This window comes from Electrona antarctica, assembly GCF_951216825.1.
Source record: "Electrona antarctica genome assembly, chromosome: 2".
NCBI lineage: Eukaryota > Metazoa > Chordata > Actinopteri > Myctophiformes > Myctophidae > Electrona > Electrona antarctica.
In genome coordinates, this window is record NC_136807.1 from 30,723,235 (window position 1) to 30,735,764 (window position 12,530).

The 12,530-nt window shown below is 39.9% G+C and overlaps 2 protein-coding genes across 3 annotated transcripts in view; both read left to right on the plus strand.

The window, feature by feature from the left end:
* spo11 (SPO11 initiator of meiotic double stranded breaks) overlaps positions 1–11,002 on the plus strand; it is a 13,231-nt gene extending 2,229 nt beyond the window's left edge. Inside the window, exons 3-13 of one of the 2 annotated variants that reach the window (XM_079520458.1) lie at positions 272–360; positions 1,943–2,009; positions 2,240–2,348; positions 3,454–3,540; positions 4,005–4,041; positions 4,192–4,301; positions 4,486–4,585; positions 5,919–5,956; positions 6,955–7,031; positions 7,931–8,042; positions 10,618–11,002. In XM_079520458.1, the coding sequence (XP_079376584.1) occupies positions 272–360; positions 1,943–2,009; positions 2,240–2,348; positions 3,454–3,540; positions 4,005–4,041; positions 4,192–4,301; positions 4,486–4,585; positions 5,919–5,956; positions 6,955–7,031; positions 7,931–8,042; positions 10,618–10,737 (946 nt within the window). In that variant the 3' untranslated portion in view covers positions 10,738–11,002. The remainder of the gene's footprint in view (positions 1–271; positions 361–1,942; positions 2,010–2,239; positions 2,349–3,453; positions 3,541–4,004; positions 4,042–4,191; positions 4,302–4,485; positions 4,586–5,918; positions 5,957–6,954; positions 7,032–7,930; positions 8,043–10,617) is intronic. The other variant, XM_079520459.1, reaches the window with a different exon arrangement.
* Positions 1–12,530, plus strand: part of LOC306917415 (troponin C, slow skeletal and cardiac muscles) — a 368,649-nt gene that overhangs the window by 215,407 nt on the left and 140,712 nt on the right. The gene's annotated exons all lie outside the window — the stretch shown is intronic.

Genomic DNA, 12,530 nt, shown 5'->3' on the forward strand with positions numbered 1-12,530 from the left:
CTCACAGATTGAGAGCCAAAGGTTTCCCGGAGGAAACAACATGGTAAGGGGGAGGGGGGGGGCTCTCTCACAGGTAGCCCCCAGGGTCTAGGGATTTTTCCAAGGCTAGCAGGTGGGGGGCTGAAACTGTCAGGGGTGAGTGTTCCATGTATGATCTGTGTGGAATTCTTTCATGGACCCCACCCCCTCCACTATTTTCCACTTGAGTTGTAAATTGATTTATCTCTTGTTTTATGTTTTATTTTTATTTTTCCTGATTTCTCTTTTTCAGTTTTGACAATGATGTTGGTCTTCTGATGAGTGCAGAAAGTATTTGCTCCACAATTCGCTGCGACGATCCCATGTCTGCCACTAGATTTGGTAAGAAAACAAACACTCGCACACTTTTCCACATTCCACATTGCCTTTACAGTATGTGGTTCTCAAAGTTTTTTCTTAATTTCAAGGAATGCCATAACTCTGATAGTGTACAAATGGTCCATTTGATTCCATTTGTACACTCTCAAAGTTACAGACCTGTAAAGTGTCCATTTTGAGCCCCCTCAAGGAACCCAGAGGGTCCTGGGACCCCACTTTGAGAACCACTGCTTTATAAAAGCTACAATTCATACAAACATTTGAAATGACTGTTATTAAGAATTTAATCGGTTTCATTGCATTTACAGTATGTTATGTATACATTGAACAAAGCTTTGGTCTGGTACAGTATGTACGGCAGGTTTCACTTAACATTACTTTTAACCATTTTCCAAAGCGTGCAGCCATTTGATGCATGTTTTTGAATTATTACTGGATTTCACTATTTTTTGAAATAAAGATGATAAACCCACTTTATCATGGATGTTTGATTCCGTTAAACATTCTTTACACACAGGGTATGCGTGTGACATCATCATCATACCCGGAAGTTATGCGGGAACGCCTACTGAGTACTTTCTGGCCTTGACAGCCCATACATCGGTTACATCCAAACAGAAAAGTCATATCTGATTGCATTAAACAACGTTAAACGACATTAAACTCACTTTTCCACTCGATTTGCCACTCAAGTAAACCTGTCTTTTTTTTTTTTTCATTGAGTTCAATGGATGTTTTTTTGTAACCTTTTCTGTAACACCAAAAGTCCATCTTCTGTTCCTTTTCTGATTGGACAATATAATGTCCAATTAAACAGGAGTGACATCACAAAGTGACATTATAAATGGCAAGAAAGAATTCATCAAGAACAGAACTTTCTAGTATAAACCCATGAATTACAAGTGTGCAAATGACTTCCCACATGAAGAACAACAAATTCATGAAGAATTCAAGACGAAATTAATTTCCCAGCGGATCACGTCAGTGCAACCACACTTTTCTAGTTTATTATGTTTTCAAATCAATAAAATAGCAACAGATCACATGTTGCCAGACATCATCTTAATTACAACTGAAAGTAAATACAATTCCATTATTCATAGGAGAATGACAATATCACTCCTGAGAATATTGTTGACATAACATAACAATCATTCTCCTCCGTCCCACCCATGTTTTAATCTTCTGCTTGCAAACACATGTCATGTATTGCACATGTACTCGCACGTGCATACAGATAAAAAACGGCAACAAATAATGTTCTGGAGAGTCAAAACATCCCTAGCCTTTATATCACTTGCATTTATAAACAATCCATTTTCCCAGATTACATTGTAAAATAAATAAATAAAATAAATTATGTACAGTGATTGGATCCAATGTATCAGTACAGGACTTCGCTATAACGCTATTACCTACTCACTGTATCTCAAGCAAGTTTCAAAGTAGAGTTTTTATATTGTTCTAAAATAAATGGAATCCAGTTGCTTCCTTGAAAATAAAAAATAAAACACAGTATAGTCTGGGTCATACATTTGCCAGATCACAGTCATGCTTTTTTTTAAATTTATTTGTTTTTCTGTAGCGCACTTTATCAAGATTCTGGAAATCATCTACAAACTTGTCCAGAGCAACTCGTATGCAACAAAAAGGTGATTTCTCATCTATTTTCAAGTCTGCACATTTAAAATGGCACTCAGTGCAGCCAGATTAACATTATAGGTGAAGGGCTTAAATAGGGCATAAGTGGTTAAGCCAAACCATATTGTCTGAGATGTTTTGTATTGACTTTATGTAGTCATTTTATAATTGAAGCATATTAAACAGTGTAACATTTGCCAAAGTTGCCCTTGACAGTCATATCTTTGCCATGTTTCTACAGGGACATCTATTACAGTGACACAAAGCTGTTTGTCTCTCAGAGAACTGTGGATCGTATCGTGGACGACATCTCCTGCATGCTCAGGGTATCTCGAAGGAATCTCCATGTGGTACGTTTTTTATATGCCCAGTGGTGGAAAAACCACTCACATTTTGTTTGTAAAAGTATCAATACTGCAATGTAGAAATACTCTGTTACAAGTAAAAGACCAGAATTCAAAATGTACTTGAGTAAAACAAAAGTATTGGTATCAAAATCTACTTGAGTACCAAACGTAGAAAGTACTACTGAATGTGTCATTTCACAAGTTTTCAAATGTATGAAATGTATAAAAAAATATAAATCTTTTGCAAATGGCAGTAAATCTGAAGTGGTTAATGTATTTTTTGTAATTATAATCCAAATCTACAAAGTAGACTAGTAACTCAAGATTAAATAATTGTAGTGGAGTAAAAGTACAATATTTGCGTCTGAGATGTAGTAGAGTAGAAGTAAAAGTTTTGAAAATTGGAGATACTCAAGTAGGTAAATAGTAAAATATCTACATGTACTTAGTTACTTTACACCACTGGATATGCCATGTGATCAGAAGAATGGATGGGTTTTTTAGGGCTATTTTAGGTTGTGAAAATAATAATATATTGTGATAAGAATATAGATTTTGGCTGAGTGGAGAAGGGGGAGCTCTGTGCTAGGTCCGCTCCTATTTTCACTCAATACCAAATCTCTTTGCAGAAAATAGCCAATATACAAGCTCACAGCACATCGTATTGCTGCACATTGTGAAATTGTATATCTGCTATTTTTGCTGAATTTGAGCTTGTCCCGGAATAAGGACTCATGTCATGATATGGAAACAATATGGCCAGCCCTAGGTGGTGGTGTGGAAGGCTGCATATGTGACTGTGTGCGAAAAGAGTTAATACTCACTCACATGTGTATCAAAACGTCTTTTGATATGCTTTGTTATGATGAGTTCAAGTCCAACACATGTAATGTGTTAGTGTGAGTTTAGTGTTTTAAGAATTCTCTCTGATTCATATCTCAGGGAAACACCTGTGGAACAATTCTCTTATGGTTCTCGTGATCAAACGGCAATTGCATTAAACTTGATTCAAAGAGGCAGTGTCAAACGTCTGTGTACATAATGTGTGTGCGTGCGTGCGTGCGTGCGTGCGTGCGTGCGTGTGTGCGTTATGTGTAACCTTCACCAGTTGGCCACTTCCAGTGGATTCATCTCAGGCGATCTGTGTTACTTGGAGGAGGACGGTACCAAGGTTGACTGCCATTCCTGCTCCATTGTATGTTCCTACATCAGTATGAGCCAAATACACTTGACATGCGATTGCAGTATTAATTAAACAAGTTTGATACTGTATGAGAATGTGTTGTTAACCAAATACATTTCAGAATGTTACAGGATGTATGTCCGGCAACACTCAATAAAGTGTTGCTTCCCAAAGCAACAGCACTACAATAGCAGACCAACAAGCTCACAACGAGTCCGAGTCTCACAACGCAATGTGTTGTATAGATTGTATAAATCTGCTACTTTCGGTCGTACAACGGAGTATAAATTAAGCATGAGCCAGACATATATTACATAATGTGCTCCGTCTGTCTGGCCACAATCCACAGCAGGCTACACCAATGTTTATTCATAATGTTTTTTTGTTTTGTTCTTGTTTCAAATAGATATGTAAGCATTTGATCCAAATGATTCATGCATTCTTTCATGTATTTCCTTTTTTTCCCTTTTTTTCAGGCCGTTCCAGTTTCACCAAATGTTGTTGGAATCAGGAGTATCCTTTTATTATGTTTGCTCAGGACTTTTGTTTCTCTTCTTACACAGAAATATAATATCTTGGGTCTTGGCCATGATGGACCTTTTTCAGTGTCGAGAGGGGAGGGTGTACAAGGTCGTGCTTCAAGTTCAACTTGACCCAAAACAGATATTGTGTCATCAGCAAAGTTTGTGTTAATCGTGGAGAAGGACGCCACCTTCCAAAGATTGCTTGATGATGACTTCTGCTCCAAAATGGGTCCATGCATCATGATCACAGTGTGTCTATATTCTCATTTCATACTGTTGCTTTGATGGTTTTTGAAATATGATATGGCTGTTTTCATTCTTTATTTCACGTTTAACGACTGTGTGTGTGTGTGTGTGTGTGTGTGTGTGTGTGTGTGTGTGTGTGTGTGTGTGTGTGTGTGTGTGTGTGTGTGTGTGTGTGTGCGTGCGCTAGGGTAAAGGCGTTCCGGATGTAAACACCCGGCTGATGGTGCGAAAGCTTTGGGACACGCTACACGTCCCCTCATTCGCTCTGGTAGATGGTGATCCTTACGGTACACATGACATTACAAGCTCATTATGCATGTTGCAGTGCACACTGCGTGAGCTTGTTGATCGGGAGCTTGTACATCGCGTTGTGAGATTCAGGCATAACCATAACCCATTTAGCTGGTAAGGTCAAGTCCTACTGGAATAATGTACATTAAAGTCATTTCAAGATTACACCAGCTTGGAATGCTATCGATGCACTGAATGGGACATGATCCCGTTTATTCAGCCCATTGAATGGTCTCAGTAGCCGTCTACTGACCTACCAAGATCTCAGTAGCCGTCTACTGACCTACCAAGATCTCAGTAGCTGCATTCTGTGCGTTGATCGCGGCTGCTGTTTTGACAGCGACGGAGGCGCGTTGTCCAACGACTAATCTAACCCTAACCCTAACCTCAGTCTATGTATGTAAACATAAAGCGAAGGTGTTGTACAGCACAGTTTCACATGGTTTGCGCTTCGGCAGCAGTAATGGTTTGATAAGGAACATATTGGTGATTATCGGTTGATAACATTCGAAGTGGGTGAAGATTAAGAGTATTTGAATAGAACTAGGAATAGAATAGAATCCATGTTTCAAAGCATCTTCTGTAAGACCGTAAAACCCAATGGGCTTGGATATTTCACAACAACTGTTATAAAGTCTCAATCTTTAACTGGTTGGCAGTATATGAAACAGCACGAACATGGGTTTAGAACGCAAATTCCGAAACATCATTCATAATTTTACAACGTGTCTCATGAGATATTTCATCGCTTCAATCCATGGAGACAACAGATGAAGCACCTGACCAGCGTGTCATGGCGGTGCGTCTGGCGATGGTTTCCGTGCATGTGATCTCTCCTCCCAGGCGTAATTGCTCCATCCCCTCCCAGACTAGTATCTCTCCCATCTGGTCCCAGCTCACGGCAGGACCAGTGTTGCCAGATTTTGCGAAAGAAATACGCAACTGAGGCTATGAAAACAAGCCCAAAAGAAGCGACTTGGTTACATGCACACTTTAGACTATATGCATCGACAAGCTCACATGCGACACGTTGTGAGCTTGTAGATCTGCTATTTTCAAGAAAATCTTGGAAGGAAATCGACCCGCAACTACCAGTATTTACTGTGACATTACACTGACATTACATAAAACAAGGCCAAAGTCGCTTATAATAAGTGGACCTGGCAACACTGGGCAAGACACACGTGTCATGCGTTACTCTGCTCTCTGCTCCGTTACATGTCTGAGAGGATATAATTGCTCCGGCGTGGACCGTGGTGGTGATTGCAGTGTCTCTCTCTCTTTGCTCCGGCGTGGTGGTGATTGCAGTGTCTCTCTCTCTTTTTTCAGGCATTGAGATCATGTGTATCTACAAGTATGGATCACTGGTGAGTTATTCCTGTGCTGCATTTTATCCGGTGTGGCCTGGTCAGTGTCTCTGTGCTAGAAATATGTAATTACGCCTCTTAAGTGGAAAAAAAGAAAGAAACCGAATGATCGTCCATCTCAAAATATTTAACCACTTAAAACCTACAGTATATACTTAGTTGAGCGGAGTCCCCCTGGGCTGTATGCAAGGTCTGCTCCTCTTTTCCCCCCTCTTTGCCAAATGTTCACCCCAGAATGGCAACAATGGTGACGTTATATTGGTATCTCTCTATTTTTAATTGTGTTATTCAACATAAGCGGAGTGTTAAAGGAATAGTTCACCCCCCACCTCGATTACTCACCCCATGGAGCCTTGAATTCATGGATTTTGGGGGTTTCTGCCACATTCCTAATGATTTGACGACCGGCGGAGACAAAGAGTCTCCATTGAGTCTCCAGTCATCAAATTATTAGCTATAAAAACAAAAAAATCTCCATAAATTCAAGCCTTCATGTAATTCATAGAAAACAAGTCATTGTTTGGGTTAACTCACTCAGTGCCACAGGACGCCTTTGGACGCCTACCCCTTATGTCCTAAAGTGCCATGGGCACCTTTGGACGCCTTTTTTTTTATATTATTATTATTTTGTATGTACATTGGATTGCAATAGCCTCCTCAGAGTGTGTGTGTGTGTGTGTTTCATTTTTTTTTTTTTTTTTTTTTAATGTACATTGGATTGCAATAGCCTCCTCAGTGTGTGTGTGTGTGTGTGTGTGTGTGTGTGTGTGTGTGTGTTTCATATTTTTATTTTTTTATATTATTATTATTTTGTATGTACATTGGATTGCAATCAGAGTGTGTGTGTGTGTGTGTGTGTGTGTGTGTGTGTGTGTGTGTGTGTGTGTGTGTGTGTGTGTGTGTGTGTGTGTGTGTGTGTGTGTGTGTGTGTGTGTGTGTGTGTGTTTGTGTGTGTGTGTGCGCGTGCGTGCGTTCTATTTGAACGGGGTTTTCCACAGGCCATGTCGTTTGAGGCCTGCAGTCTGACCGTCCCCAGTGTCATGTGGCTAGGTCTCCTCCCCTCTGACCTCCAGAGGTTTGGATTCACCACTCGCTACTTCCTATACTTCCTCCTCCTGTCTCTAATTGTGATTATATTCTGGGGACATTTAGTTTGTTTTGGTTTCTGTTGCTGTTGCCCTCCTTGAGGAGGAAGTAGCTCTCCGGAGTATATTGGGTTTTAAGTATATGCCCGCTTTGATTTTTCTTTTTTCTTTTTTACATATAAGTAAAGCTTAATTCTAGTGTGTACGTTTACTCCTGCTAAGCATCCGCTTGAATGTATGTATACATGATCAAAGCTCTGCAAAGTCTGTCCGGACAGAGGATATGTCCTGCATTTTAGTGGCTATGAAAGAATATCCATCAACAGAAGTACATGATGCTGCCATCACTCAGTGATTTATGTTGACGGGTCGAAATATGGCCAAAACTGTTACTCTTCAGGAAATGACAAAAAGAACGTGTTCTATTTCATCCGATGTAGTTAGTCACAAGCTCTTGTTAATAGTTTTCATTATTTAAATATATATTAAACCCACAGACAGACTTAACAACTTTGCACATGGCGTTAGTATTCTGCTGGGCATGCAATTCAAACCAATTTCCAAATGTTTCCAATTGTTTCAAAAAGAGCAGATTACAAGATCACAATGTGCCACACCATGACGTAATTTGAGTTTGTAGAAGGGCTATTGTCATTATGAAAAATAAATAAATAAAATTTTGAAATGCTAATTTTGAACACTGATAATATGATATGCTTTAAGATTATTTAAAAAATAATAATAATCCTAATTGTCATAAGCGTTCTTTAGAAATAGATTATTAGAGGTGATATTAAAATATTTTGTAATAGTCAGTTGTGCATTTTTAGTGTTGTAATATATTCAATCTAATTGAATTCTACTTTTAATATTTATATTTATCATTTAGACTTCGGGTTCCTGAGAAGGCCCTGATCCCTCTAACCCAGGCAGATAAGAGCAAACTGAGCAGCCTGCTGAAGAGACCTTACATCAGCAACCATCCAGCCTGGCAGAGAGAGGTGGGCAATTATCCCAAAATACATCCAAACCCACATTTAGAACCAATAACCAGCTTAATCTTGCTCATCTTGAAGCCTGTTCTTTAAGGGAAATTGAGTCCCTATTCATTACAATGGAGGGGGTGGAGCGGAGTGGTGCGCTTCGTCGTCCACTCTGTTGTTGTGATCGCCACTTTGGAATATTTTTCAACACTACGACAAGCGATTACATAGTTTTAAAGTGGATTTTCATGACAAGCAACTCAGCGATCGGTGCAGTGGCTGTTCAAAGGTAACTTAAAACATTGGCAGTGAAGCTTGAAACACGATCGTATAATCCCGGCAAAGAACTGTAAGTGAGGGAGTGACGCGAGGTGGAACCTCCCTAATTTTAACCACTTAAATCCTGTATTATACTACGTGTGTGTGTGTGTGTGTGTGTATATGTATATATATATATATCCCAACATGTCACATTATGACGCATTGTGAGCTTGTAGATCTGCTATTTTCATTAGATTTCTTTGTTTAAATCACTCTTTAATCTGAATCGTAGCAAAACATTTTAATAATCGTGATAGTGATTTGAAATCATATCGTCCAGCCCTAGGTGTCACATAGTCATAATTATTACATAATCACCTGATAGCAATTATTTTGAGGTACAGTATTCGCAATAATTTGCATAATCATTTCAATTGTTTCCATCTGTATTGTTTTCATCTGTATGAAAACAGCTGGATGACATTAACAGAAAAGTCATATAATTATTTCCTCATTGTTAAAATGTAATTTTAATTTATGGTCCGATGTTCAATGCCAGAAACACAATTAATCATTAATCTCACTTAGTTTTATTGAAGGGATAGCCCCTTGAGTTCAAGTTCAAGTTTATTAGAAAACATCATTGCATAACAGTATGAATTATGATGTTTCTTATACAATTCAGTTCAAGAGGACCGCTCTATTAAAAAACAAATCATCGACCATCAAAACACAACAATAAAAAGGTTTCTATTACTTCTGGTAAAGCTTGAATGCTCTTGGGAGGAACGACGTCTGGTGCCTTTGCGGTTGTGGGAGTGTCCTCCCATTCCTTGGATTGTAGCGACTTGTATTTTGTAGACAGGCTCTGGATCATTGGACTTGATCATTGGAGATGCAACATCTCAATTTCAAGGGGGACCCATAAAACCTGAACAAGATACATAGAAATACACAGATACAGATAATATACAGATACATACATATATGCACAGATAGCTTGCTCACCATCTTCCACCCACCCCAGCAACCACCACATCATCAGCTGTTAAACAACAGAGGAAAGAAGCCAGGGCAAATCAATAAATCAGTGTATATGTCACTACTGGTACTTGTCAGTTTAGAATCATAAACTAGTTGAAACAAGATGTGAATGTAGGGAAGTCCTAAAGCGACTGAAGGATGAAATAGATCCAAGAGATAGAGGAAGATTATTCCAATCAGATGTAGCTTTGAAGCAGAAAGACCTTATTTATAGGACATGAACTAAAATGTCATGATGGTGACGACAACAACTGGCATGATGATGGAAGGTGATGAACGTGGGACATGTTTCCGTGTTGCTCGGAGTAGGACCACACTGAGAAATGGGCAGTAAAGAGCTAGAGACAACCTTGGGCATGAAAAGCCCTGCCATAGCGGGTCATTTTAACCAATTTTGGGCAGGAACCCTTTTTGGTGTTTTAAGCATTATGTTTTACTTTAGCTATTGAAAAATAGCAGATCTACAAGCTCATAGCGCGGCACCGGGTGCCGCACCACAAGCTTGTAGGTCTGCTATTTTTGAAAAATCGTGAAAATGTGGCGCAAATCTTTGAATATATATATTCTTTCAGAGCGAAAGTTTTTAACTCAAATCTTTGCTTCTGGGGGGTCCCTGGAAGTTTGGAACAACATATTTTCAGATGGGGGTCGGCGGCCAATGACATGAAAATGTTTGAGAACGACTGACATAGAAACATGGGTTTCTATATTTGTAGAATCGTTCCCACATGGGTTAAAAGCCCTGAGACGATGGCGTGTATCATTGAAAATCCCTGCAATGGCATGCGTCATTGAAAAGCTCTGCGATGGCGTGTAATGTATCATTGAAAAGCCCTACAATAGCGTGTCTTTTAAAAGCCCTCCGATGGCGTGTAATTCTTTCTAATAGTCGAACCTCTTGCACCAGAAGCTGTGACACGCAAAATTGTGAAACCATAGCTCTCTGTGTCTCCTGAGAGTTTTTAACCATACAGATGTGTTACAGGTGTGACACACCACTGAGGAATGCGTGTGTGTGTGTGTGTGTGTGTGTGTGTGTGTGTGTGTGTGTGTGTGTGTGTGTGTGTGTGTGTGTGTGTGTGTGTGTGTGTGTGTGTGTAGGCTCTTAGCTCCCTGGTATTTAGGATACAAACAGAGATGCAAGCAGCTCATGTTGTGAAATAGCTGCTGTAGATAAGAAAACACCTGGCTCTGCGTGGCGTGCTGTGCACACTGCACGGTGTCACGTGCGTGTCGTCTGTCTGATGCATCTCTGGAGACTAATAGTGCATGTTTGCTCATGTTGTAGATGGAACTGATGCAGGAGGACAAAGTCAAGGCTGAGATCCAGTCCCTCACGGCCATAGCCCCTGATTTCCTCACCAGAGTCTACCTGCCCAACAAGCTGCGTTATGGAGGCTGGCTTTGAGTGCAAGGCTGCCACCTTGTGGAGTCATGTTCCTGACATGTTCCCATTGTTGAATTATTTTCCCCCATTCATTTGTATGTAAAAATGTTGAAAAATGGCCATACATGTTTGAATCATTTCTAAAATAGCCGATCTACGAGTTCACTATACTTTTGGTTTACGTTACGTTTTGTTATTGTGACAAGCCTGCCTGATTTGTTGTTGTTGTTGTTTTTAAGTTTATTTAAATATATTTGTTGATGTTTATGCATTGTTTTAGGGCTGTTTCTGCTACACTACCATTAAATGATTTCTCATGTTCCTGACATGTCAGTTCTCATCTTTGGTTTAGTTCCATTCTGTGACTGCGACTGTGGCTCAGGAGGTAGAGCAGGTCGTCCAATGATCCATGGGTCGGCGGTTCGAATCCCGGCTCCTCCTGTCTACATGTCGAAGTGTCCTTGGGCAAGACACTGAACCCCAAATTGCTCCCGGTGTGCTGGTTGGTACCTTGCATGGCTTCCGCTGCAATCGGTGTATGAATGTGTGTGTGAATGGGTGAATGTAATGCACAATCTATGTAAAGCGCCTTGGATAAAGGCGCTATATAAATGCACCATTTACCATTTACCATTCCAGATTATTTAATGTTTTTTTAACCCAATATCAATAATCCTATTTTAACATCAAAAATCATTTGAAGTTATTACTTCTGTGTCATAGCTAATATATAGCTTTTCTGAAAACTTCTTGTTGGGTTGAAGGGCACTCAATTTCTTAAGTACCTCATCAGTTGTTCATAGGTTGCCAGGTTATTAATATGATGAAGATGATGATTTATAATTTATGATAATGAGAGAAATGACATGATGTTGAGAAAGGTAACAGGAAGAGTGGGCGCTAGGGAAATCCGGGCCCCAAACGGGCATCCACAGATAACGTTTTGCACCTGGCTGTCATGCATTGCTATGTGCGATAAAGACATCTTTAGGCTTTAGGCATTTAGGCTATTTTTGTTTTCATTTGACTGCTGGTATCATGTAGCTACTTTATTGTTGGTATTTAACTACCCTGACAAATCTATTGCAAAAAAAACATGTCAGTCTGGCCACCACTTGTCTTAAACCATAAATTGTATTGAGAAACAGACTAATTACAACTATACATTTTCCTATCTATACCAAATCTCGTTGCTGAAAATAGCGGATCTACAAGCTGACAATGAATAAAGGGTATGTGCGTGACGACATCATCATTACCCGGAGGTTATGCAGGAATGTCTAGTGAGTGGCAAAAAAATACTTTCTGGCCTTGACAGTCCATACATCCAAACAGAAGAGTTGTATTTGATTGCATTAAACAACGTTAAACAACATTAAACTGACTTTGTCACTCACTTTGATACTCGATTTTCCATTCACTTTATGCATGTGCAAATTGTGCATACCCTCTATCGACACATTTTGGACTTGTTAATGTTGATGTATCGAGCTCTAGGGGCTGTACATCAAGCGGTGCGTATAGCCAAAGCCAAGCACCACCCAAGTCACAAACTGTTAAGGGGGCCTACCGCAATGTCAAGAGCAGCACCACCCGGCCAAGGAACAGTTTCCGACAACCGTCAGATTGCTGAAACATGGCATGAGTCTGTCATCAGATTCAGAACAGATCAACAGATGTCATCAGATCAGGCCTCTGAGCAAGCCCCCTAGCACCTTGAATAATGTCAATGCACAGTACAGTGGCTGCTATGCCACTGCACTCACTCACTGAGTGTGTACTCACGCACCTTATACCGGTATATCTTTATTATC